Source organism: Odontesthes bonariensis, chromosome 21 (assembly GCF_027942865.1).
Source record: "Odontesthes bonariensis isolate fOdoBon6 chromosome 21, fOdoBon6.hap1, whole genome shotgun sequence".
Lineage (NCBI taxonomy): Eukaryota > Metazoa > Chordata > Actinopteri > Atheriniformes > Atherinopsidae > Odontesthes > Odontesthes bonariensis.
Window position 1 is genome coordinate 6,755,489 of NC_134526.1, and position 27,920 is coordinate 6,783,408.

Genomic DNA, 27,920 nt, shown 5'->3' on the forward strand with positions numbered 1-27,920 from the left:
TCTCTCCCCTTGTCTAACATGGTTGTTGCTGCTATTGAGAGGACACAAAAGATGTTTTAGGCTAAAACACTGAACTGATGTCAGTCAAAATACGGATTCCATGGAAAAAAAATGAGCGTTTTAGTGACGGAAACACTTGATACTCCCTCTGCAATAAGTTAAAGAAACACATCACCTCAACATCTATGCCCACCCTCCCAAACCTTTGTTTGTGGGGGGGTGTCTGCACATGTGTTTGCACTCTTGGATGCTTGTGGAAAGGGGAAGGTTAAATTTTCTGAGCTCCCAGGGCAGGAACAGCTCTCCACCCAGCTGAGCTCTTGTCTCTTTCTGTGTAATAACTCCATTACTAGGACTTAATCAAGTTTTCTAGCCAGTGCTCTGGCACTGTGGGCAGGAGTGTTGCTTTTTTTTTTCTGTTTTCATAAAGCACACCACCCTCAGAATCCACCAAGGCGGCGTGCACATACAGGCCTTAGAAGATGAATTTGGCACAACAGAATTGATTGTTGTCTTTAAAAAAAAAAAAAACTTGCAGTTAAATGAAGTCAACCACAGGGGGCGCTGCTGCCCCATTCACCGACTCATTTGATCGCCCTTTCTTGCAGTAGTTAACTGTTTGAGCCTCCCCCTCTTTTAAAAATAAGGAAAAACTAAATAGATAAATATTCTAAATTGGTGCTTTAATGTCTGTTTGTCACATTTCTTTAAAACAGAAAGGGCCTCAAGTACCAAGTTGGGCCTCACCTGGACGGGAAAAAAACGATTTGATGCTTATACCCCCTGATGGCAACCTTAATATTCTTTGTAAGTACACATAAAGTAGGTTTATAAGTAAGTTGCGGTCCTTAAATTGTTGAATTTCTGCTCATAATCACGAAAGTTAGGCCTATATTTGAATGTGCGCGTCAAAAACGCGTCAAATTAGTTTATTTCTTCTGTAGTTTTAATGTAGATGAAAAGGTAAAGATTAAAATAAGTGCAGCATGTGATCGTAATGGTGCAGGGAACCATTCCTGCTTCTTTTTTAACTGGGTTTCTGTAGAAACTGGAGGAGGAGGAGTGGGACCCCCGGCCCGAGCAGCGTGCGCTTTTTGGTCGGAGTCATGTTACGCTCCGGCGCGGAGAGCAGCGCCGGGGAGGGACGTTTTCACATGTGCTAAAGGAATAACAGTTGCTGTCGACCGCCTCTCTCTGTGCCCTGAGTCAATCTGTGGCAGCACGAAGACATCTGCACACTCATTCACGGGATCAGAAGCCGCTGCAGCCTTCAGTCTTTCAAAAGTTAACAACAATGTTGGGCAGCGGAAAGCCACCGACCACCAGTTCCAGGGAGCAGGTGAGGAAAGTGGCCGAGAAGCCGACGGACCCCATCAAAAGGCTCGGTAAGCATAATCTGCGTAATAAAGTAATGACACCAAAGTTTTCCACGAGTCTAGATGACCTTATTTGAGAAGTTCCAGCCACTTTCCGACAGTCCTTCCACATATCAGCTGGAACTGGAGGCTGTCCATACGTTTTATGGCTTTTTGCGTTTGTTACACAGCTCATTTTAGAAGATAAGATTAATGCTTTTTCACGTGTTTGATTTTAATTGCTCCTCCCCCTTTCTTTTGGCTCGCTTGCATTTTCTTTTATTGAAGTTACTCAATAGTGGAGTTGATCTATTTAAAGGAATAAGACGACTTTGCTGTCTCATGGCTGTTGTGACAGAGTCAGCGGATAATGACAGGTCACTGACACGCCGAACATGAAGTCTGTGGGTGTGCTTTAAACATGCATGTGCCCGTGGTCCGCCGCTGTGAACTGAGGCTGCTCTTCAGTGCCATCACGGGCTGCTGACCCTCCACACAGACCCTCTTAAGCAACGGTCACACCTCGCCCCAAAATAGACACCTGCTGAGCAACCATGGAGCACCTGTCAGAATCCCTGACAAGACCCCCGCAAGTCTGGAAATCTGGACCACAGTTGATGCTGCGCGCACCGTTTTGACCTAGTTATTCTGCAAACATGTGAAATCTGATTTATTTATGTAAATCAGCCAACTTTCTGAGAAGAAACAATCTGAAACCTCCTGATTTCTGCAGACTTTTGCACGGACACAGCAAACTTATTGCAGCATTACTGATGCTTCAGCTATGAAACTGTATCTGATGATACGCAACTCCCAATGCTATATTTGAATCTCCTGCTAATACTGAATAATGAAGCCAGTGAGGTCACCCATCTCCAGCCCAACCCACCATTTACCGGCATGTGTCATCGTAAATCAGTCGGGTGGCCTTCAGCTCAGCCCTGCTTTTTCAGTCCTTACTCACATCCGACCGAAAAAGAAAAGTTTCAGTGCAATCTGTTGGCTTCCTTAGCTAGGAAATTGTTTTTGAATTGGCTCTATATGAACAAATTGGATTATTTTATGAATAATTATGATTACAATTAATTGAATTCCAATTGGCTTGAATTGGACTTTATTATCTAAGTGCCTTGAGATGACATTTGTTGTATTTGGCGCTATATAAATAAAAATGAATTGAATTGAATTGAATCTGAAGGAAAACACCACGCGGCCTTTTGACCTGCAGATTAACCGAGTTCAAAGGTTCTGGGTCATGTGGTGTCACTGGACTGCTCCAACTTCCCCATGTAAAGATTTTTTTTGCGTACTGTAATCCTTTGCCCTGCAGACAGAGCGATGGATGTGACCTGTGAGGCCAGAGATTTGTTGGGTAATCCGTGTTTGAATCGGACGATTTTAGAGAAGTTGCAGAAGATCACACGTTTATCACATCGGCCACTGGTGCTGCTGCAGCACGTAGTTGCTTGTGAAATGAAGATTGAGACCTTGAACGGATCCCGAAGACATTTTCAGACAAAACCATTAAGCTGTAACCACTTCAGCTGCAATTTATCCAATAAACAAGAACATAAACGTGACTTCAAGCTGACTTAAAGGCCACAGAAACCTGAGCATAATTGTTGCTAATCTCTGGCAGCTGTATTAAGTTTGAGACCGTCTTGCATGCGCTGCACATTTCAGATTCCCACCACATCATGTGAGAACTCTACTTCTTCTTTTTGAGCCGCTGCACATTCAGATTCTATGATCGCTCTCCCGTTGAAGTGCGTTCTTCCTGTCCACAGTCGATCTTTGCCAGGCGATTGCCGATCTAAGACGCAGAGTTTTCATGTATTGTTTGATGGAAACGAGAGGCAGTATCATGCATTTACCACCTGCGTTTCCACAGCAACACAACACTGCACTGACCACAGATGCGACCGCTCGTTGATCCGATTAATCGCTCTGACTCTACTCATTGATACGATGCACAGATCGTAGGTTAATCAGTGTCTGTGAGCCTAACTGCCCCAGAGGAAACGTAACATTTCCACCTCCATGTGGATCCTCTGCTGGGTTTTTTTCAGCCTTGAACACGTCAAATTCTGAACATATTCAGAGCACATCACCCCTAAAAAGCCTCTATGTTCATCACAAAACTGTAGTTTTGTTGCTGTATTCTTTTTTTGGGTTGTAATATCCATCCCTTCCATGCAGGTCAAGTTTGTCTGATCTTTTTCTGACGGTATTCACTCTGCAGATGAGCAGTCTTGTATAAACTCTACTTTTTGATGATATTCGTCATGTTTCAATGCTCGATTTTAAATGAGATTTTTTTAGACCTTTTTAAATCTTTTGCCAGAGTAGAAACATCCCAAAACCTTTCTTCTGGAGGCTTCTTCTGTGGTTGTCATTGCATGATGACGCAACACACTCGGGAAGAACACCAGCAGCTCCTGAATGTCAGAGCTGTGTACACAACAGGGTCCAGCTGCCACCCTTTAACAAAGTTGAATAACAAAGAAATGCTTTCATTTGAAATCGTTATTATTATTATTCATAATAATTAGTATTAATTCGAATTTAAACTGCATTGAGCTGCGCTTGTGTTATATTCTCCCCCTCCTCATTTGCATAAATAATCAGATAGGGACGTGTAAATGTAAATGTAAATGTACTTTATTTATACAGCCCTTTACAGACAATCCTTACGGTGTACCAAAGTGCTTTACAGCAAGTAAAAACAAATAAAAACAATAAAAGAACAGTGAAAGCAATAAAATACAACAAAATCGAATAAGATAATATAAGATAAAAGTGCCATCATACATATATCATACATATTAAAGCAATCCTAAATAAGTAGGTTTTTAGCCTAGATTTGAAGAGAATTGGAAGATAGGGAAGTGTGAAAGGAAATAAATGGGCTTACATAGAGGGAAATAACAGATAAATTGAATCAAATGAAAAAGTAATTAACTTTATTGATCTCAGTGTTGGACGACTGGTGCTTAATCTCTGGGAGGCCCGTCAACATTCCTGTGCTGGATTTGATGACTGAAAAGCTCCCAGTTTAAACAGATGTTGGGACTTTCACCAGCTTTGGAAAAGAAAAACATCATAATGTTTCATCTGCTCGACGCATAAACAAAAGATGTCTCCATGTAGGGGAGGACATCGGATCCAAACACTGACCTGATGTTTCCATCCGAAACTGTGCAAATTCACCAATCTTCTGGCAAAATGTCTACCAGGAAGGATTTTATTGCGCGTACCGTTTTCACGTCTTACCTAAAACTTAGTTAACTACAAATAATATCATTTCACGTTTCATTTAGGGTTCTTATTCAGATCCTACACTTCATTTAGATGCTACTTACAAGATTGTACAAAGTACAACAAAGAAAAAAAATCAATTAGAGGTTAATCAGTCATCTGAATGGTAACTTCAGCTAATTTACTCATCCATTTTCCATGTTATATGTGTTTAACTCACATTTAAAACAGTTTCAAACTAATTATTACACCTCCCAGTCATCTCACGGGTTGAAATCTGAGCCTTTGGTGCCCGTCTTTTGTTACTTGTGTTCCATTTTTCTTTCTTTTCTTTGGACCTTCCAACCTTCGCGGCCGTATTTAACGTTTTTAGCACTTTTTAGCTTCATCACTGTAGCTTCATCACGGTTAACGGCTTTGAACAAAAGCCTAAAAAACCTTGAATTATAGCGTTCTCTTGCTCCATTCTACCATAATACATATTCTATAATCACACACTTTTTCTTGTTTGTGAATTAAACTTTCAATAAACACTTTGCGTCTGTTTTAATGAGTCGTTGTCTGACGTTTCCTTGTGAGACTGATTCAGATTAATTATGATATCGAAGCATAGGGCCCCTTTTTATCGAGGTATTTCTTTGATTTCCTTCATTTTAATAGTAAGAACGCTGCAAAAAGGAAATTAAATCATAAAATTAGAAATAAATCTATCTTTAAATAACATTTTATTTAAAAAATGAATGGTGGAATCAAACTTCATATTTTTATGCAAATTTAACCAAAGAAGCTAATTATATTTCAGTTAGAATAACAAATTAAACTGAAGGCTGAGTGGCAACGTAAATAAATAGCAACATTAACACAAGCTTAAATGAATGCAGTAATATTTATTTAACCATTTATGCATTTTTTGATTTATTTCTGATTTATGACACCAAATTGAGACACTGCTACAGCTTCTCAAAGTCTTCGCTCATTCAGATATGTTGAAAAAGTAAAGTTTTAGTTTAATTTTATCATGTCAGCATCTGTTACTGTTCAGCGTGGACGGACTGAAAGGGATTTCTTCTCTGTGGGAGACAGACACGCAGCAGAGAATGTTGGCGAGATCGTGGCTATATTTTGTGCTTTTTTTGGCATTTTTCAACATTATTTTTGGGTTTTTGGCACAAAGACTGTGGCGTAAGCATCGACTAATCTTTCCCAAATGTGCTGGCTCAGTCCGTCAAGAAGAAACTTGCAACATCATGAGTGTATTTGTGAAAATTGGCAGAAAAAGTATTAAAAACTAATCTCTTTCAATTATTGTCTGAAAGATTAAAACCAGGGGTCACGTCTCCGGTTTCCTTCTGATGGTTTTTCACACTAACTTCCAAATCAGGTCAAATCTAACTCAGTCATGCTCGTACGTCCACGACTTGAGTTTGGACAGATATTTACCCTTTTTAATAAAATGCTTAATTCAATATTTAGTATTAAAGTCTAATTTCTCATAAGACTGGCCCCCAGGGGACCCTACCCTACCCCTACCTCCAGTAGGCAAGACCCCCTTACGCTACCTGCCCACCTGAGATATGAGTGTAAGTCGCTTTGGATAAAAGCGTCAACCAAATGCATAAACAAGCACAAACATTATTGAGCAAATGAATGATGTTTCATCCATTATAGAAGACAAAGAGCTTGTTTTTAACCGACCATAAAGACACCGAATGGCTCCCCAAGAAATATTGGCAGTAATTCTGTATTTTCAAATCACACTTGCTTCATTTTTTATCTTTTCGCAGCCTCAGAGCGTCTCAAATCCAAAGTGTTACTTCATCCTTCATCAGATTGTCTTTCACCGTTATATATGTTGAGGACTCAGACTCAGCCAGGGCTGTAGTCAAGACCACCTTTGTCGAGTCCAAGACAAGTCCAAGACCAGGACCGGTCGAGACCAAGTCAAGACCGAGTCCAAATTGGTTCAAGTCCAAGACAAGACCGAGTCCAAATTGGTTCAAGTCCAAGACAAAACCGAGTCCAAAAGACTCGAGTCTGAGTCAAGACCGAGTCCAGGACAGAAAAGAACAAGTTGTATGCATGACAGTATAAAGTCAATAATTTTGGGTTATTATTTCACAACATTGTGTCACAACACCCAGGATTTGTGAGTATAACCATTCCCCTTGATATCACATAATCTAATCTAAAGAAAACAGAATGATATAAGGTGATACCTATAGTTACAACTGATACAAACACCAATCCACTACTATTACCACTGCTAGGTACTAGTACTGAGCATTTGAGCAACTAAATTACAATATAGCTTCACTCCAGACATAGACAAGAATCACCAGTATTACCAGTGTACTCCTATGGTTGGTTTATGCCTTCCCTGGAAAAACAATATTGTATCATTTTGTTATTTAGATGTGCGCTAATGAGAAATAAATAAAGACGCCTGGACTCGGTCGAGACCAAGAACCATATTTGGCAAGAGCAGTGGCCGAGACCGAGACAAGTCCAAGTCAAACACCAGCGAGTCCGAGACAATAAAAAACCGGTCTCGAGTCCGAGACCGGACTCGAGTACTGCAGCCCTGGACTCAGCATCCCTACTTTCCACCTGAACCTTTTCCCTTGAACAGCTGCAGGACAAAAGTGAGAAACTTGAGTTGGGCCAGCACTGGGTTCAAATCCTCAACACCCTAAACTGTCTTTATTTAAGGACGTGTAGAATCCATGCGAGCTCGCTCTTGTGACAGTTGTTATGCTGAGAGAAATGTGAACCATGTCCCAGGCGGTCATGTGGTCATGAGTGAGAGCTACTCATGCACACAATCTAACCAGCTGATAGTTTTTTTTTTAATCCTTATCACCACTGCTGTACCTCAGGGGATTCGTTTAAGTGCTGATCCTGCACAGGTACTTTTCTCTTGTTGGGTTTTTAACCTGTTGTTCACGCATGGAGCTTTTAGTTATGTAGCCAGCAGTTTTTTTAGCTAGAACAGCAGCATAATTATACCGATTAAATGTCAGGCTGTCAGTCTGCTCGCCACTTTAGTACAAGCTGAGGTATTTTATGAAGTGTTGCACGAGTTGTTAAGACATTCGTGTTCCCCAGAGGATGAATCATAATAACTTTGGTCCCTTTTTATCTTTAGCACCATCATTATGTTTTTACAATGGATCAGATATCTTAAAGGGACAGTACTCCTTTAAGGCGAGACACGGCAGGCAAAAACAGTGATTTATTCTGTTTTTGAGCAACTGTTTCTAATACAAATGTATTGAATTCCCCTATTTAAATCTTTAAATGCCGTTTTCCCGAAATCAGTTTTTTGTATTTTTCCAGTATCAATATCTCAGCCTATGGAGCACCTACTAACACCAAACTTTCCAGTTATCCACTTAACAGTATTCCGAAGATATTTACTGAAGGATTTGTTGATAAATCATTCCTGGCCTGATTTATGTGACATTATAATAAAAAAATATGGCGAAAATCTATGTTTTTTAGGCTATGGACAGTATATTTTGATTTCCTAGGAAATGAAAGCAGATATCCTGAAATCGCTCTGTAATTTGCATAATTAAACATACACAGAAGTTTCATGGTGATATCTATTATTTTAAAATATTACCCTATTCACCTGTAGTGTCTCACCTTAACTTGATTACATCTGTGTATATCTCGTTTACATGTGAGTTTGTTATATTGCTTTTTTTGACCCTTCTTTTTATAATTTTCTATGCATTTGTTACCATTGAAGCAGTGCATCAAAGTGACACAGGGAAAGTCATATGGATGTGTTTTTTTTAAACTGTTACGTCTTTAATCGAAACCTGCTTTAATTAAATCACTTCATTATTTATCACTCCCTTTCTCTGCTGGCATACATTTTGATTACCTCCCATTTTTATCATTTCATTTCACCTCCACCCCTCATGCACTTTAAGCTTTGGGGGCGCGTGAAGCTAGCTGATCCGAGGAACGAGTTTAGCAGGTTTGCTTTACATGTTTTATTGGGGAAAATACTGCAGGATGTTGGGAGTGTGCATGTAGAACTGGGCAGAGGACTCAGGCAAATGTTTTCATTAAAACACAGCAGAACAGCGTGGTTGCTAACCAGCCAGCTTTCAGGAATTTAACCAGCTGATGAGGTGGCTGTCAACCAGATTTTCTGCTGGAGGCAATGAAAAGAAAACACCATTTCGCTCTGTGGCCTGAAAACTTTAAGACGCAAACATAAGCGCGCCTCAGTGTGAGTAAAGCTTGTTGTTGATGTGCGTGCATGCCCAAACTTGCAGACTTGTGTATTCACTTGTGCAGCTATGGGTAGATTTTCAGATGAAGAAGGCAGAAAATAAATGAACATGTTTAGCGATACCTAGTCAGTGCAAAAAGTTGAAGCAGGGAGTTGAGTCAGAGCCAGTTAAGGCTGTTTGGGCAGCTTAGCGTGGTCAATGACCTGCAGCTAATCGGGCCCTTGTGCTTCTTGTGGGAATGCCTTGCATGTGGCCACAGCTTGGAAAAACAGGCTTGTTATGGATGGAGGTCTGGTAGGGGGATTTCTTTGTGTTCGGCCTCGATGGGGCGAAACCCAATGGATGCAGGGAGGGGAGATGAGAGCAGTGTCTGTGTGCTGTAGCTTCGGGGGCCCCGCGAGGAACTCTATTATCCGTTTGGCACTGACAGTATGAAGACTGTGATGTGAGGGAAGGGAAAAAAGGGAAAAAAGTAGCGCCAACTGTGTCTGGACAAATCTGTGAGCAGGTGAGCAGAAGAGACTAAACCCTGCAGAGTAATTTGGGGAGTGAGAGCCTGTTTGGGCCTCTTCTTTGAAATCTCTGTGAGAGCTCGCTCTTTATCCTAAAAGAAGCACTGAAGCGCGGCTGAACGTCCATTAACACTGCTTCTTTACAGCATTTGTTGCATTTTTTTTTTAAAGATGTTTTGGAGCCACTTGCAAGATGCAGATTCTTGACTGAACTTTTTAAAACTTGCACCAAAATTTAGTATTATATGAACCAATCTGAAAAAGAGCCTTTTCATTAAAAAATTTGCACAATTTCAGCCATATACAAATGTCCTCTCCACAGTATTGGATTGCTGTGGATTTGCCATATTTGAACCTTTGGAATGACATCTGAGAAACTGCTGTGTAAATACTGGATCCAGCATGGACCAGCTGTCTGAACTCATCCTAATCTTTGGACCAGACATACTGGTATTGATTTTGACATTACTTTTTGTTATTAGTCAATACTGCTCATCCAACCAATATTCAAAAGGGAAAATGTGCTCTGTGGCGTCATTTTGATTGATTTTTCTTTCTTTTAGACCTTATTTTGACATAATTTATTTCCCAAACCAGTGGCCTTGTTGTTCCTTGTTGAATAAAAAGCGTTTGGAGGACGATTGTGAAAGAAACGACCACTTTCTAACCCTGAGAAATAAACCTACAAATGATGGCGACTGAGTTTTATTGCAACAATAGATTTCTCTCCTCTTTTTCTTTTAAACCTGTGCATTTTTCATTATTATAATGTCTAGACTTGAGCAAAGATTGACTTTGTTAAAGCATACAGCCACTTTTCAAGACTCAGTTCCCTCCACAGATTGGTCTGAAGCGTTGGTAATTTCCTCCAAGGTTTGTTTAGAGAACACAACCTGCAGTTTAGAGTGTAAGCAGAGAGGTTGGGACTGTATTTATGAGGTCAACCCGTCAAAAGCAAGTTCTGCTTGAGGGTTTTTACTGTGGCTGAATCAGGGTTAGTCATTGCAAAAGTGATTATAAAGTTTGGTGAAGTGTCACTTGAATCACTAAACTCACAAATTACTTTTTGGGAAAACAGATTATATTTATGGAGAGAAAACTGCAGAAATGGCCTAAACACATTGCTCGTGTGCCTTCTCAAGGGCTTCTGGACAATGAGGACATCCGTGTGATGATGCAGGGCTCCAGCATGGTGAAAGTTCGCTCTTCCAGGTGGCAGAAGAACCGAAACATGCGGCTGCTGGAGGACGGGCTGACCGTGTGGTGCGAGTCCACCAAGAGCTCCCGCAAAGCCAAATCCCAGCAGACATGTAAGTGCTCAAAGTGTGTGTGTTTGTGTGTGTGGGGGGGGGCTGGTTTCCAAGAAGTAATCATCAAAAGGAAGGATTTGATGTTGAAAACAAAACAGACAATGAGCAAAGAGGAAAAGGAAGCTATTGCAAATAAGGGGAAAGCTCTAAGACTGAACGTGCTCCGAAATGGGAAGTCCTCTCCTGGAGCGAAAGGGAAGGAAAACTCAACTGATTTCAGATAAACAGAAAAGCAAAAGAAACTTAGATCCAAGGAAGTGGTGTACCAGCTTTCCTCCGGCCCAGTACAAGCTGAGACGTGAGTCACCGCGCTCAATGAGTTTGTATGTTGTTGAGCTGTTTTATCTTGGCTTCCTATCAGGCCCTAACCCTCCTCTTTGCCTCATTGGAGGGCTCGCTTGTTTCTCCTTTAGCTCCAAAGCTAATCGTGGGCTCTGCACCGTGGCTGAATAAATGCATGCTCTTATCGTATTCTGCCAGATTCAAAACAAATTTAAAAACTACTTGAAACTGCCTCCGCGATTGTTTGGCTTGAGGTCAGGTGGAAAACTTTCCCTTGAAATAATTATCAAGCATTTTGAAGGGAGGCTCCTCAGAGGAAGCGCGTGACTTTTTCAGAAGTAGAGGTTGAAGAATCCGTCTTTTGTTCCGTTTTCCAGCTGCTTTCCAGCTAAGAAAAAAGGTAAACAATGCACTCGTGAGACAGAAGTGGGTTTAATTGGCTGCGTAACAGCAGGTAACTGAGACCAAAACCAAAGGTTGTTGGAAACCAGCACAGCTTCCACACCTGCCTGTCAAATCTCAGTCAGCCTTAGTATTTAGAGCATCATCTTTTAGATCGATAATTAAGTTATAAATGCATATCTACTCTCAGTATGTGGGGAAAGAGTTGCAGCATGCAGAAGGAGGGTACCAAAGTCTTTGATGGGGTTATTCGGGGAACCAATGTGAGGATGTCAGTACAGTATGTAGGGCACATCTTGTTAGAGCTCACTCGCTGGCTGTCCTATCACAGCATCTCAGAGGAAGTGATGGCCTAAATTACACCAACACAAACGCTCGGCACTGTGAATGAAATTGGAAGACAAAGACTTTAAATACGATTGTTTTCTAAAGAAAATATTTCTCTTCAGAATAAAATGTGCAGTACACTGGAAAAAAAATCTAAATTTTACCAAGTATATTTGTCTCATTGAGTATCTCATTACACTCGATACAAGACACAATTGCCTAACAAGTACCATTTCAGCCAGATATAGGGACTTGTTTTAATACAATACATCTGGAATATCTTGTTAAGTGAAAAAATCTTGAAAACATCTTGTTTTGAGTCGTATTTCACATGAAACAAGCTTTTTTTTTCATTTGAAGAGGTTTTTAAGCTAATTTCAAGATCACTTTTAACTCAAAAGTCCCAAATATCACATCTTATTTCAAGAAATCTTGACAAGCCGATTTTCACTAGTTCCATTGGCAGATTTTTTTTGCTTATTTCAAGCAAAAACGTCTTGTATTTGCTGTTTTTTTACTTATTTTTTGGGAGGGGCATTTTTTTCCAGTGTACTGCAGCTCCAGGTGGAAAAGTGTCAGCTGACGTGGTTGAGAACAATGTCTCCCGCTGTGTTTTACCATCTTTTCTCTGACCTTTGGCTCTCCCACCTCTGCTCTGTTTTTTACGCTGATGCCGGAATTCGGTTTGATGTTAACCGTCTGCTAGACTTACAGAGCCGGGAGATGGGCAGGTTTCAGCCAGAAATAGATGGTTGAGCGGCCCGGGTTGTAACTCTCCCTATGACGATGACAACAAGCTGTGTGCTAATCACCTCAGAGGACAGATACCGATAGTGCCCCACCAGCGAGCTGCAGAGGACCAGATCTGTGAGTGTCTGTGAGCTCAGGATGAAGGCTTGGCTCGATTCCTCTTTTCCGAACTCCAGGCGCCTCTCCAGATCCAGCTTGATCTGGTGCCTGCAGTTGTGCAACGTTGTCTCTTACGCTCAAAAGCACTTGGCATACAATGCGCCACCTAAAACTTATTTTCCACTCCACGCATGCACACACACATGTATGTCACTTTTGCCACGTCTCCGGGATAACCACAAAGGAGGAATGCGGAGTCATTTAGAAGAGGTGGAGAGCAGAGGCTTTTATGGCCTCCAGCGAGAGAATGAGGCTATTGTCAGGACAGACACAGCTGAGTGATCATCACACTGTAGGCTTCTTGCTGCAGATATAGAGGAGCTCCTGTGCTGAATGAACGTGTTGTCTTAGAAACAGCTGGAAGCTCCTTAGTCTGTTTCACCAGAGTTCTGCAAACATGAGGTTTAAAGGTCATTTGCAGCTGTAAATCTGAACCTAGACATGCAGCATTTTCAGGTTAAGAGAGGGAGGGTGGAACCGAAAGTGATTATCGCTTCATATTAATGTGCACGCTTCATTACCTCGTATAAATAGGCCATGAAAAGTGTTTCAGCTGTTTCAGATGGATGTGATGCTCTTGAAAAAAAGGTTAAACTACCAAGGTATAGGCAAGGCAAGGCAAGTTTATCTGTGCAGCACAATTCAACAACAAGGCGATTCAAAGTGCTTTACAGATACATTAAAACAGTAGAAATAAAAAGCATGATTTAAATTTTAAACAAAAAAGAAAGAAATAAGAACAATAGATAAAATCAGATAAAATCAGATTAAGTTTTGAAACTCAAGCTTCAGATTTGGAGCTTTATTCAAATGCAGCTGAAAATAGGTGTGTCTTAAACACACTGAGTGTTTCAGCTGATCTGAGGCTTTCTGGGAGTTTGTTCCAGACATGTGGAGCATAGAAGCTGAATGCAGCTTCTCCATGTCTGGTTCTGACTCTGGGAACTGATAGAAGACCGGATCCAGATGACCTGAGGGGTCTGGAAGGTTCATCCTGGGTCAGGAGGTCCCTGATGTGTTCTGGTCCTGGACCATTCAGAGCTTTACAGGGCTCTAGACTAACTTTTTGCACTGGTTGCACTGGTGCGCCCAACTTTTTTCAAACGCATTGCATTTAACACCGCAGTTTTACAGGTTCACTTTTTTTATTTATCTATTTTTTAAATCGCTGTCCATATAGGCAATATTGACTTGTAAACGATTAACAGATAACTAGCTATCTGGTCAAAATAAAGTTCTATATTTGAAGCACAATTCTAAAAACTTACTGAACTTAACTTAATAATAATAATAATAACACATTTAATTTTAAAAAACGCCTTTCTCAACGCTCAAGGACACTTTACAACACATTAAAAACACAATAAATAAAATAACACAAGTTAAAAAAGAGGCTAGAGGGAGAATGCAGCTTGAAACAGATGGGTTTTGAGTTTTGATTTGAAGAGGGGTAAAGAGTCAATGTTGCGGATGTCTTGTGGGAGTCAGTTCCAGAGGGCACAGAGAGGTGGAGGGAGGATGACCTGAGGGAGCGAGATGGGATGACAATGGAGAGGAGATCAGACAGATATGGGGGGGCGAGGTTGTGGATGGCCTTGAATGTGTAAAGTAGGGTTTTGAAAGTAATTCTGAATTTGACCGGGAGCCAGTGAAGCTGCTGGAGGACGGGGGTGATATGGTGAAAGGAGGGGGTACTGGTGATGACGCGGGCTGCAGAGTTTTGAACCAGTTGAAGCTTATGAAGGGATTTGTGAGGGACAGCGAAAAGGAGTGAGTTGCAATAATAAAAAGGAGTTCCGTTTTATCACTGTTGAGTTTAAGGAAGTTTGCGGTGAACCAGGATTTAATCTCAGAGAGGCAGTGGGTGAGGGAGGAGGGAGGGAGACTGGCGCCAGGTTTACTGGACAGATAGAGCTGGGTGTCATCCGCGAAGCAGTGGAAATGTATAACAGATTTTCGAAAAATATTGCCAAGTGGGAGGAGGTAGATGATAAAGAGGAAGGGCCCCAGAACGGAGCCCTGGGGAACACCTGAAGTGACAGGGGAGGGCTGAGAGGAGAAGGACTTGAGCTGTATGAACTGAGTGCGGCCTGTGAGGTAGGAGTGAAACCAGTGCAGGGGGGTGCTGGTGATGCCTAAGGAGGAGAGTCTATTGAGGAGGATGGGGTGAGAAATGGTGTCAAAGGCTGCACTTAGATCGAGGAGGATGAGAATGGAGATGAAACCGGAGTCAGCTGCCATGAGGAGGTCGTTGGTGATCTTGATAAGGGCTGTTTCTGTGCTGTGGCATGGACGGAAACCAGACTGGAATTGTTCATGAAGGCTGTAATTGGTGAGATGGGAATGAAGTTGGGAAGCAACATTTTTTTCCAGGATTTTGGAGATGAAAGGAAGGTGAGAAATGGGGCGGACGTTATTGAAATCGTTGGGGTCTGAACCAGGTTTTTTCAAGAAGGGACTGACAGCTGCAGACTTGAAGAGAGCGGGAGCAATTTTTCAAATTGAAAGTCTGATTTTGATGCTGTAAAAATTCAATATTAGAAATTCGTATTCAAACTCTGATGGCACAGAAAAACTTCCATACACGTAGACTCTTTTTTTTTTTTTTTTCGGGTGGTTGCACCTGTGCGACCTCAGACTTTTTTTAGTTGCACCATTGAGAAACTAGGTCGCATGTGCCACCAAATTGGTCGCACTCTAGAGCCCTGCTTTATAGACCATGTATAAAGCGATATCTGACATTGTGTGGGGAAGAAGAGATTACTGCAAAAGTAAGAGCGATTCTACCTGAAGCTACGAAGAACGCATCATCATCCAGCGCCACCATAGTTCATAGCTGCAACATATCCAGACGTGGCTACGGTAACGCAGACTGAAACGCGACCACAACTGAAAAAGATTTGCAGGTTGGAGCATCGAGATTGGGCCAAATAATACCTGAACCCAGATTTCTCAAAGGTTACAAGGACCGATAGAAAGAGACAGCTGGGCTTGTGGCTGGATCGATGGTTTTTACAGCGTGCCACATCCAGTTCGGCCCCAGCAGGGCGGAGAAGGGGTGCTGTGTGGGTTACCAACATCACAGAAGAACCAGGTGGACTTTTTGAGCTGAAACATGCCGCTTGTTCCCAGGAATGTATTTTTATTGATGTTGTATTATTGTTGGACAATGTTCCATCTCTTGACTGACGTAAATCACATATAGATAGCCTTTAGATTCTTTTGTAAGATTTAAAGTTCGGGGAGACGATAGACTTTACAGAAAACCACTTGAGAAGCTGACAGATTGAGAAACTGGCATCATCAACTGGCTGTGACTCGTGTGTTATTTGTGTGTGTGTTAAAATGATCCCGTTCAGAAGCATGCCAAGGTCTCAGTTTGTAACATTTTACAATCTCTTTGCTGCGTCCCTGTGGTATTTATGGTTTATTTATGATTCCCTGAAAACACCTCAGGCCTGACCTTTAGCTGTTGTTATGATCTCCCCCTGAAGCACACAAGCTGAGCTCTCCTTCCCTTTCTCCTCCAGTCGCAGTGACAGAGGTGGAGTGTGTGCGGGAGGGCTGCCAGTCGGAGGCACTGAGGCGACTGTCCGGGTCGGTGCCCGATAACCGCTGTTTCACGGTGGTCTTCAGAGGGGCCAGGAAGAGCCTGGACCTGCTGTCCCCCAGTCCAGAGGAATGCCAGCGCTGGGTGCGAGGGCTCCGCTTCTTGAAGGAGCGCGTGGCCAACATGACGCAGAAGGAAAAACTGGACCAATATCCTGATGAATTTCCAGTGTGCTAGAACAAATATAGTGTAGCTGAGGTAGCATTGCTATGGTGACTGGCTCCGCTGTCACATGTGCCGTCCCACGTCTGGAACATAGCTTAGGTGAGCAGTAAGATTACATAAAAAAGCAACGTCTAAATATAGTCCAACTATCACTGTTAATTGCAATCCCTCATAGGCAGAAGTATCAGATGAATGTATCAGATACATGTCCATCCCTTCCCATTTTCCCTCTAACACTGGAAAAAATGCCCCTCCAAAAATAAGTAAAAAAACAACAAATAAAAGACATTTTTGCTTGAAATAAGCCAAAAAAATCTGCCAATAGAAATAGTGAAAATCGGCTTGTCGAGATTTCTTGAAATAAGATGTGATATTTAGGACTTTTGAGATAAAAGTGATCTCGAAATTAGCTTAAAAACCTCTTCAAATGAAAAAAAAAAGCTTTTTTCATGTGATATGTGACTCAAAACAAGATGTTTTCAAGACTTTTTCACTTAACAAGATATTCCAGATGTATTGTATTAAAACAAGTCCCTATATCTGGCTGAAATGGTACTTGTTAGGCAATTGTGTCTTATATCGAGTGTAATGAGATACTCAATGAGACAAATATACTTGGTAAGATTTAGATTTTTTTCCAGTGTATGGGGATAACTTTGCAGTATGGAAAGTGGAGAAGTGATTATAGTCACCAAAAACTATTTCCTGCACTTGTGAACAACAACTTTAACATTACAGGCTACAGAAATCTCTTAGATAGGCAGAAAAGGGGGAAAAAAGAAGGAAACCTTCCTCATCTGAGGCAAATAGTCAGTTACAAGCCGTTTGAAAGCCAGTAAAAAAACAACGCTACATGATAGATCCACACCAGGAAGCGTAACTCGGTGATAATGCTTGGAATCAAATGCTGCCTCGCTGTCTGACTCTATATTTCAGCCATGGTTTTTCTCTTAACTCCCCACAATTGGATTCGTGGCTACCTGAGGCGAGCGGATCAGAACCAGGACGGCAAGATGAGCTACGACGAGGTCAAACAGCTTCTGCAGATGATCAACATTGACCTGAGTGAGCAGTACGCCCGCTCTTTATTCAAGGTCAGGGTCACGTGAAACCTGGATTTATGTCCTTATTATTAAGAATACCTGATTTCTGCAGGAGTGTAATAAAAAGCAGGGCAGTGCAAACACAGAAGTGTCAAGTTGGTTATGTCTAGTTAGTGTGGTATTACTTTCCCCTGACACCATGAAGTCCTGAGCCTGTGTTCAATTACAGACCCAGCAGCAAGCCAACCACCAGCTCCCCTCTCCTTCTTCACCCCCCCTCATCTTCCCCACAACACACGAAGAGGCATTTGTTTCTTTATTGAGGGGGATTTTTTTTATTTGATTTATTTATTTATTTTTATTGCATAATTGAACGTAACATATACACAGGAAAATATTCCATCACAATAGGACAAAAGGTAGTTACAAAAATAAAAGATATTTCACCATTTTAAATTTGAAATCCATAAACAAAATAAGTAAAAGAAAAAATTAATAATAATGAAAAATAAATAAATAATAATAAAAATAAAAGAAATAAGTAAAATAAAAGAGCTCGAGGTATATGAGGTTTGGATGCTGGTGTGTAAATTTAGTGCAATGAATATGTAATTTAGCAAATATTAAAAGAAGGTTGATGATATAAAATTTTCCTGGATTTCTTTCCTCATTTTGTGTCAGACCAAATAAAACGTGCTGGATGTTCAGTTTGTAATAGAAGTCAATTTTGTTGTTTACAAAATATATTTAGGTCAATCCAAAAGTCATGAGAATAGGTGCAATCCCAAAATAAATGATGAATTATTGTTTCATCTACATTACCTACATTAAAGGAACAGTATGTGTCAATATTGATCTTGTATTTTACAAGAAGAGTCTTGACTGGGTAACATCTGTGGAGCAATTTAAATGTAACTTCTCGTACCTTATTTGTAATAAAAAAAATTCCTTGACAAGATCTTATTGAGGGGGATCACTGCCTGCTATGTCCCACAAATCTGTCATAGCCGACGAGTTGGTTTACAGTTCCTCCACTTGCAGTTTCCAACCCCGACCCTCCTCACAGAGCTATGTTTTTAAAGTGTGCACAGCTGTGTTGACTTACCATGAAAATGTTTTCCCCGGGGGGAATTTAAAGCACTCCCAAAACAAATCCATACTGCGTTTAATATTTGGCTATTTCCCCGGCTGCGTGTGTTTGTTTGCGTATCTTTATTGACTCGTGCCCCTCCCTTGAATTCCAGCGGTGTGACAGATCTGGTGATGGCCGCCTAGATCACACGGAGACCGAGGAGTTCTGCAGGGAGCTGCTGCGGCGGCCTGAGCTGGATGCTGTCTTCAGACACTATTCGAGCAATGGTTGTGTGCTCTCCACTGCGGAGCTGCGCGACTTCCTGGGAGATCAGGGAGAAGACGCCTCCCTGAACCACGCTCAGACTCTGATACTCACGTATGAGCTCAACGACTGGGGTAAGTCCCCTATAAGCAGTCATTAAAGGACAGAAGAGGAGAATCTGTTGTATTTTCATATAAACACGATGTGAATGGGCTGTTACACTGGAAAAAATGCCCCTCCAAAAATAAGTTAAAAAAAAACAACAAATAAAAGACGTTTTTGCTTGAAATAAGCAAAAAAATCTGCCAATGGAACTAGTGAAAATCGGCTTGTCAAGATTTCTTGAAATAAAATGTGATATTTAGGACTTTTGAGATAAAAGTGATCTTGAAATTAGCTTAAAAACCTCTTCAAATGTAAAAAAAAGCTTGTTTCATATGATATGTGACTCAAAAGAATTTGTTTTCAAGACTTTTTCATTTAACAAGATATTCCAGATGTATTGTCTTCCAACAAGTCCCTATATCTGGCTGAAATAGTACTTGTTAGGCAGTTGTGTCTTATATTAAGTGTAATGAGATATTTTGACTAGAAATGAGACAAATATACTTGGTAAGACTTTGATTTTTTCCAGTGTACCTGATGATAAAGCAGTGATTTAGTCTATCACAGTAAACATGTTTGCCCCACTTTAACTCCAGGGCTCATTTTATTATCTCTCCTCACTGTGAATAATAAAAAACAAAAGATAAGATACTGTATTAAAAGCATGAAAACAAGCCGGGAAACAGTTTCCTTAAAATGGACGCTGGATTTTAAAATAGAGGTTTGACGACTGATGTGAAATTTGATGCAGGAACACCATAACAATGATAGATAACAGTTTGATGGAACGTTTATTGCAGCTCAGAGGAACCTATTTATGACTCAGAACGGTTTCACCATGTACATGCTGTCTCGGGAAAATGATATCCTCAACCCTGACCATGCCAGAGTCTACCAGGACATGAGTCGCCCTTTGGCGCACTACTTAATCTCCTCGTCCCACAACACTTACCTCACCAAAGACCAGGTGACCAGCGCCAGCAGCACTGAGCCGTACATCAGGTACGCAGACCGAGGAACGTCACCGAGCAGCTCATCTTAAACCACAAAGCGCACTGAAAACGCCCTACAAGATTTTCCTGTGTGTGTCACCGTCAGGGCTCTGAATCAGGGCTGTCGCTGCGTGGAGCTGGACTGCTGGGATGGAGATAAAGGTGAACCTGTCATCTACCACGGCCACACCCTAACCTCCAAAATTCCCTTCAAGGAGGTCATCGAAACCATCGCCCAGTATGCCTTCAAAGTACGAGACGCTGCCTTCCCCTAACAGTTCCTTCTCACTGACCTCCAGCTTTCAATCAGGTTCACTGTGTACAAAAATGTACTTTTGTGGGAATCTGCAGATCTTGGGGATTCCAAAAAACCAATGTTGCCACTTGCAACAGACACCTGTATGGCGGCCATTTTGGAATTTCAAAACGGGCGCCATAAAATACAGATTTTCAGCTACCTTGGCCTCTAAACAACCTAAAAACTCAATTTAACATATTTCAGTGTATTGCACTTCCTGTAATCGCATGCTTTGCATCTTGGTCGACACACTTAAGGATTACCCAGCTTAAAGGGATAGTTTGCCTCTTTTGACATGAAGCTGTGTGACATCCCATATTAGCAATATCATTTCTGAACATCTTCTTACCCCCTGCTGCGTCCTGTGAGCAGAGTTCCAGCCTCGTTTTGGCGTTGATGAAGGTAGTCCGGCTAGTTGGCTGGGGTTTAAAAAATAAAGCGTCTTGCTTCTCAAAACAATATGCGTTCAAAAGAGTAATACATTTGCATCACAAAATCGTTCTCCAGGAAAAAGTCAGACCTCACGCCTCCTCCCATATATCTTGAGAATGACAGCATACGTACAGAGGATAATCTCATTAGTGTCCAAGAGGGGAGAGAGGCCAAGCACTGCGCTGCATGTGCAACCCCATTGCCCCATTTTCTCTCCTTTCGTATCACTGCCTGCTGTGCAGACCGAAGTGCAGACCGAGCAGCAAACACCGTAACAGGTGCGGCTGTCGGCAGGCGGCAGCAGGCAGTGATACAAAGGGAGAGAAAATAGGGCCAAGCGATTGTGAGGTCTGACTTTTTCTTGGAGAACAATTTTGTGATGCAAATGTATTACTCTTTTGAACGCATATTGTTTTGAGAAGCAAGACGCTTTATTTTTTAAGCCCCAGCCAACTAGCCGCACTACCTTCGTCAACGCCAAAACGAGGCTGGAACTCTGCTCACAGGACGCAGCAGGGGGTAAGAAGATGTTCATAAATGATGTTGCTAATATGGGATGTCATAGAGCTTCATGTCAAAAGAGGCGAACTATCCCTTTAAGAGTTTCCCTGTGACTTTCCCTGCAGGCGTCCCCGTACCCTCTGATCCTGTCCTTGGAGAACCACTGTTCGGTGGAGCAGCAGGCTGTCATGGCCAAACACCTCCGCACCATTCTGGGCAGGAAATTGCTCACCAAGCCTCTGAGTGACCTTCCACTGAAAGAGCTGCCTTCTCCTGAGGTGCCCGCACACTCACACACAAACAGCTGGGCCCTCTTTTAAAGTCCTCTGGGTTTGCTAATGAGGTCATTTGTTCCAATGAACTCCCTTGCAGGAGCTTAAGGGGCGTATTCTGGTAAAGGGGAAGAAGCACACTCCTCACCTGGCTGAGCTGAGCAAGAACGGAAGCTTTGCCAGCTTCTCTTCCAGCTCTGAGGATGAAACGGCGAGCAGCAACAAGAACACGCCCAAAAAGGATCCCGCAAAGGTAAAAACAGAGAGACTGGTTCAGTCTGAGATGCAGTTAGTGCAAGCATTTCATTTTGTTGAATGTTTCCTGTCCCAGGTGTGCTCCAAGCTGAGTCCCGAGCTGTCGGAGCTGGTGGTGTACTGCAGGAGTGTCCCCTTCCGAGGGTTCGAAAACCTGTCGAAAATATTACCAAATGAGATGTCTTCCTTCTCTGAAAGTGACGCTCTCAGGCTTATCAAAGACTCCGGTACAACAAAGGAAATAACTGCATCTATACAAAAGGAACCCATAGATTTCAGAATTCAAGGCTTTTATGCAACTTGATGTTGCAACTTGAATGTGTCATCAGCCTCCAGTGTATCATCGCCTGCTGTTTTCTCTCTTTTCATTTGCAGGGAAGCTTTTTGTGAGACACAACAGCAGGCAGCTGAGCCGGATCTACCCCTCTGGCCAGCGCCTGCAATCATCCAACTATGATCCTCAGGAAATGTGGAACGGCGGCTGCCAGATGGGTTGGTACTCCACACTAGACGTTAGGATGCTGCTCAGATTGTAGCAAATTATGCCTGTTTGTGAGAAAAGAAAAGTGGTTAGTAAGCACAAAAAAAAAAAGAACTGCCTCTCACTTCTGCAGATTCCTCCTGATGTTTCTGTTACTGACTCACTGCATGTGATGTCTGAGTTCTGTGGGGAACGGTTGTGTGTGGGCGTGTGCTGACTTGGCCGTGGTTCTGACTTTGCTCTCGTTGCTGTTCAGTGGCTCTGAACTTCCAGACACCTGGGGAGCAGATGGACCTCAACCAGGGCCGCTTTCTCCCAAACGGCCGCTGCGGATACATCCTCAAACCCAGCTTCTTGTGCAGCTCTACATCCAGCTTTAATCCGGAGAACACGGGTGGAGGCCCTGGTCACACCCCCACCCAGCTGACTATTCGAGTGAGCTTTGACCTTCAATAACTCCAATACTGCAAGTCTATTGATTTCCAGGAAGAACGCTCTCTGTGTTTCCCTCTTTTTTTTTTACTTATTGCCATACTTAGGTGCTGTTTATCTATTTTGTTATTATTATAGTAATGTGTGTGATGGACAGTTATGTAATACAACCTATTTCAATTTGAAGATGTTATCTGGTCCTTACCAGGTCTTAAAGGGGAACTGCGGTATTTTCAACATTAAGCCTCTTTTATGAGTCGTCTGCAATGTTTTAGAACCCCCCCTCACCGCTTTTTTGATGTTTACTGCTGTCTCCGGTATTTGCCTAATTTTGATTCTTCTCAACCTGCTTCAGAACGGCAAGTCATGTGCATGTCCAAAAAGGTCCGTAAAAGCACCATAAACGTCCGTTTTCAAAATAATCAACTCACCGGAGTGGTTACTGGTGTGCACTGGTAATCCATATCAAATTTCGTTGCGAAAAGTTGCTTCTGTCGTGTTTTATTTGACATTTTGTACTGGATGTTCATTGATATTACTCCGCCACTGCTAAGAAAATAGTTGGAGCATGAACGAGCTGCCAAATAAAACACGACAGAAGCAACTTTTCGCCACGAAATTTGATATGGATTACCAGTGCACACCAGTAACCACTCCGGTGAGTTGATTATTTTGAAAACGGACGTTTATGGTGCTTTTACGGACCTTTCTGGACATGCGCATGACTTGCCGTTCTGAAGCAGGTTGAGAAGAATCAAAATTAGGCAAATACCGGAGACAGCAGTAAACATCAAAAAAGCGGTGAGGGGGGTTCTAAAACATTGCAGACGACTCATAAAAGAGGCTTAATGTTGAAAATACCGCAGTTATCCTTTAAAATTAGGTAAAAACAATCTCAGATGAAGAACAACATGACATATTACAATGTGTTTGTCAGTATTGGTGGGTGAGAAGGACAGAGATGCGGAAATTCAAAAAGCAAACTAGATTTATTTTACAAAAACAAAGTAACAAACAAAAGGCGCGGCTGAGCCGGATAACAAAGAAACTTAAACTGTGGAATCAAATGAAACATTAACAAGACTAGGAACAAAAACAACTTAGCATGGCATGGATAAATACATAACTTTGAAAGACTTGACGTGGCGTGACGTGGCGTGATGGTGCATATGTATGGTGCATATGTATGGTGCATATGTATGGTGCATATGTATGGTGCATATGTATGGTGCATATGTATGGTGCATATGTACGGTGCATATGTACGGTGCATATGTATGGTGCATATGTATGGTGCATATGTATGGTGCATATGTATGGTGCATATGTATGGTGCATATGTATGGTGCATATGTACGGTGCATATGTATGGTGCAAGGATCTCACAAAAACTGAAAGCAAACAGGGAACTTAAGTACTGTGGGGAACTGATGAGTGCAGCTGATGAGAATGAGTGCAGGTGTCGTGAATGAAACTAATTGCAGGTAAACTAAAACATGGGAAAACTAAGAACTAAACTAAGACATGACTAAAACGTGATCTAAAACCAAACATGACCTAAAAACATAGTCCCATGACAGTGTTGTTATTCACCAGACAGAAACTAAGCCAAAATGCAGTCCATCCTCACTGCTTCCACGGGAATTAAGACTGTAAATGTATTTTATTTATACAGCCCTTTACAAAGAATCCTTACGGTGTACCAAAGTGCTTTACAGTGGGTAATAAATAAAAAGAGGAATAAGTAAAAACAAATAAAAACAATAAAGAAACAGTGAAAGCAATAAAATACAACAAAATCGAATAAGATAAAATAAGATAAAAGTGTCATCATACTACTGGGTATTAAAAGCAATCCTAAATAAAGTAAGTAAGTAGCAGCCGGGTACTTGCTTGATTATTTTATCATCAGTCAGTGTGAGCAGCTCTATAAAAGCAGAAGTTCTGCAGCATTCAGGTGTGTGTTAACACGATGCCAAGGAGAAGCAGCTTTTGAGAAGCAGCTTTTGCTGCCCATCGACCTGGGAAGGGTTATGAGGCCATTTCCAAACTATCTGGAGTCCATCGTTCTACAGAGAGAAAGATTATTCACAGGTGGAAAACATTCAGGACAGCTGTCAATCTTCCCAGGAGTGGACGTCCTAGCAAGGTCACCCCAAGGTCAGAAACCCAAGAGCTACATCTCAGACTCTGCAGGCCTCAGTTAGCATGTTAAAGGTTAAAGTTCATGACAGCACAGTTAGAAACAGACTGAACAAGTATGGCTGCAGGAGAAAGCCTCTTCTCTCTAAAAATAACATGGCAGCACAGCATAGGTTTGCAAAGCTGCATCTGAACAAACCACAAGACTTCTGGAACAATGTCCTTTGGACAGACCAGACCAAAGTGGAGATGTTTGCTCATAATGCACAGCAGCACGTTTGGAGGAAACCAAACACAGCATATCAGCTCGGCTGAAACTGGGTGATATAAGAGGACAGTGATCCAAACACAGCAGCAGATCTACGACAGAATGTGTGAAAAAGAAAAGAATCGAGGTGTTGCAACGGCTGGGTCAAAGTCCAGACTGAAATGCTGCGGTGGGACCTTGAGAGAGCTGTGCATAAACCGATGCTGCAAACCTCAATGAGCTGAAGCAGCGCTGTAAAAGAAGAGTGGGTCATAATTCCTCCACAAAGATGTGAGAGACTGATAACGTGAAACAGAAAAGGTTATATTTACCTCATTTCAAGACCTGGGAAGGACCGGATGCTTTTTTGTTTCTATAGTACATCCCTATACCAAAACCTCAGAACTGAAAGAGGGTGTACTTTCTTTTTCTCATGAGTGTACACACAAGGAGATATCTCTCTTTGCTAATTCCTGAACGGATAAGAGAGGTTTCATGCTGCCGGGTTGTGAAGCCAAGGTTGGAGCTTTTTGAAATTGTGGGCTTTTTTTCGGGCTCCAGTTTGATTTTGTTGCATTTCTGTTCAGACTTTTTAAGCACAAACTGATTTATTTTGCCTTTTTTTCCCTTTTTTTTTTAGATCATATCTGCACAGCAGCTGCCGAAAATCAACACAGATAAAGCGAGCTCCATTGTGGATCCACAAGTGTGGGTGGAAATTCATGGAGTGGCTATAGATAATGCCAGAGACAAAACCCAGCGCATCGACAACAACGGTAACGCAGAGATTTCATTATTTCAAAATGAAATGACATCAATAAAGCATGAACCCTGTATCATTAGCTGCATGACAGTGAAACAGATTCATGTTTGATACAGTCACTGCTCCAAAATAACATCATGATTTAAAGATTTTTTTTAATCTCACAAAGACGTAAAGATGGGAGGAGACGAATAATATCAAGACAGACGTGTCTTTATAGGTGCTTTAACCATTCAACACAGTTTGGATGATGTATTTATAGCTCTTGTGCGCCCTCTACAGGTTTCAACCCACGGTGGGACTGCACGCTGAGCTTCCAGCTGCAGGTCCCTGAACTGGCCCTGGTGCGCTTTGTAGTGGAGGACCACGACCACACTGCCAAAAATGACTTTGTGGGGCAGTTCACTTTGCCCTTCACCAGCCTCCGCACAGGTGACCGGGAAGAATTCTGCCCACCAGGCAGTCATGTGTCAAATCAACCCTTTTGGCGTGTTGTTTGTAATGCGTGATTCCCTGTTTCCTCTCAGGTTATCGACACGTTCACCTGCTGAAGGCGGATGGTTCCAGTCTGTCCCCGGCTACGCTCTTCATCCACTTAAAAGTGAGCCGCAAAGGAATCCCCGTCAAAAGCGTGTCAGAGCGTATGGTCGTCTCCAAACGCAAGGCGTGAAATGGGTCTGAACCAGACAACAAACGGCTTTTTTAAGAAGAAGCTCTGAATGTGAAGAGACTGCTGGCTGTTGCTGCTCTTACGAGTCCAAACCTCAAGTGGTCCGATTTCTACTCCGCCATTTCCCAACGGCAGAAAGAAGATGGTGTTTATCAGAGATGAAGAGGAGCGCTGTGGAGTGTCTGCTGAGAGCTCTGGGAACTGGAGATGGAGGCTCACGAAACACACTTATAAAGATAGACTGTAAAAGGTTTTGTTTTAACTCTTAGAAACCCCCATATAAGGAGGAAAATGCATTTTTCACCGTGTTGTATTATCGATTTGAGAAATACTTAAACATTTTTTTATATTTAACTACTTGCCTTTTAACTTAAAACATGAGGGTAGTTTAACAAAAAAAAAAATAACACTGACTTTAACTAACATAGGTGCTACGAAAAACCAGCAAAACCAGCTGGTAAATTGGATATATGTCATTGTTTTTGTGATTATCATTTTATCACTGGTGTCATACAGATGATTATGTGTCATCAAGGAGTTTATTCAGTCAGTCCTAACTTATACATCTGCTACTTTGGCACAAGACAGTAAATTGTACGTTTCTTCAACTTACAAATGCACTTAATATATATATAGATAGTATTTATATGCAGATAATTTGTATTTAAGCCATATTTCCCCCCGCATCATTTCACCTGTGTTCAAATAACGCACCGTGTCAAATTTAGTTTAACTTTGCATGTAGACCCCTTTTCCTCGTATCTACTGACAACCTCGTTTTATGTTTTGTTCCCAATTTTTGCCCACTCACTCGGAAAATTGTGCTTAAACACTAACAGCAGCTGTCTTACACAATCAGCAATTACTGCAGGCAACAACAAGCACTTCACTGATACTAAAATGTCCCAGTAATGGCAGGAATGCTCAGTTTGCTGTAATTACGGTTTATATAGTGACGGGGGTTTTCAGTGGGTCCTAATGTGGTGAATGAACTAAGACTTTGCTGTGCTACGGTTTTAACCCATGTAGTCTGAATGTGAGCTTAGCCTTATGTGCACAAGAATAAATGCGGCTTTTATAAAGTATTGATAACATCACCGTTTAAGACTTTCTTTTTTCTCTTGTCTCTTGTTCTGTTTTCCTCTTTCTGGTTGTTTTCCATTTGATTCTAAGAGAGACAGTGGAGATATATCTCACACACAGATTAGTATAAGCCAAACATTCATGTTTGGTTTGAATTTAAAAGGTATTTAACCTCTGAACAAGCTGAACCCTGAAAATAATAGTTGGGAAGTTTGTGAATAGCTAACCTATTCATCACATTTTGGACTTTTACAAATTTTGCACATCTCATTGCATATCTCAGAAATTTGATTGATGGAATAATCTTGGATTTTAAAATAAGTACTCCATTAATAAATGCCTGAAAGATGGGTTACTCACTAGAATGGATATTAATTAGTCATCAGAAGTGTTAAAAATACTCAAAATAAGTGTTTATGTTCCAAGATTTCCATCACCCATTGATATGGGATGTAATCTTTAAAAATAGGTCACCATCTTTCCGCTTT

The 27,920-nt window shown here is 41.6% G+C and overlaps 1 protein-coding gene across 2 annotated transcripts; it reads left to right on the forward strand.

Annotated features, from left to right (window-relative positions):
- The first annotated feature begins 1,087 nt into the window (after positions 1-1,087).
- On the forward strand, positions 1,088-27,443 carry LOC142372044 (1-phosphatidylinositol 4,5-bisphosphate phosphodiesterase delta-3-A-like). Of its 2 annotated transcripts, XM_075454817.1 has the most exons (15): positions 1,088-1,385; positions 10,518-10,685; positions 16,136-16,363; positions 17,344-17,474; positions 18,668-18,893; positions 19,665-19,866; positions 19,963-20,107; positions 21,213-21,365; positions 21,460-21,612; positions 21,691-21,841; positions 21,990-22,106; positions 22,352-22,530; positions 25,557-25,692; positions 25,962-26,111; positions 26,207-27,443. In XM_075454817.1, the coding sequence occupies exons 1-15, from the start codon at positions 1,295-1,297 to the stop codon at positions 26,347-26,349; spliced, it is 2,373 nt and encodes a 790-aa protein (XP_075310932.1). In that variant the 5' UTR covers positions 1,088-1,294; the 3' UTR covers positions 26,350-27,443. The 2 variants fall into 2 exon arrangements, with proteins under 2 accessions (XP_075310932.1, XP_075310933.1); XM_075454818.1 differs by lacking the exons at positions 1,088-1,385; positions 10,518-10,685 and adding an exon at positions 10,815-10,983.
- Positions 27,444-27,920: the final 477 nt, after the last annotated feature.

Bases quoted from the DNA above. Each gene is read 5' to 3' on its own strand.
- LOC142372044 (XM_075454817.1), top strand. From the start codon at position 1,295: ATGTTGGGCAGCGGAAAGCCACCGACCACCAGTTCCAGGGAGCAGGTG. The intron at 10,686-16,135 runs GTAAGTGCTCAA...TTTCTCCTCCAG, and splicing joins AGCCAAATCCCAGCAGACAT to TCGCAGTGACAGAGGTGGAG. The intron at 21,842-21,989 runs GTACAACAAAGG...TTTCATTTGCAG, and splicing joins CAGGCTTATCAAAGACTCCG to GGAAGCTTTTTGTGAGACAC.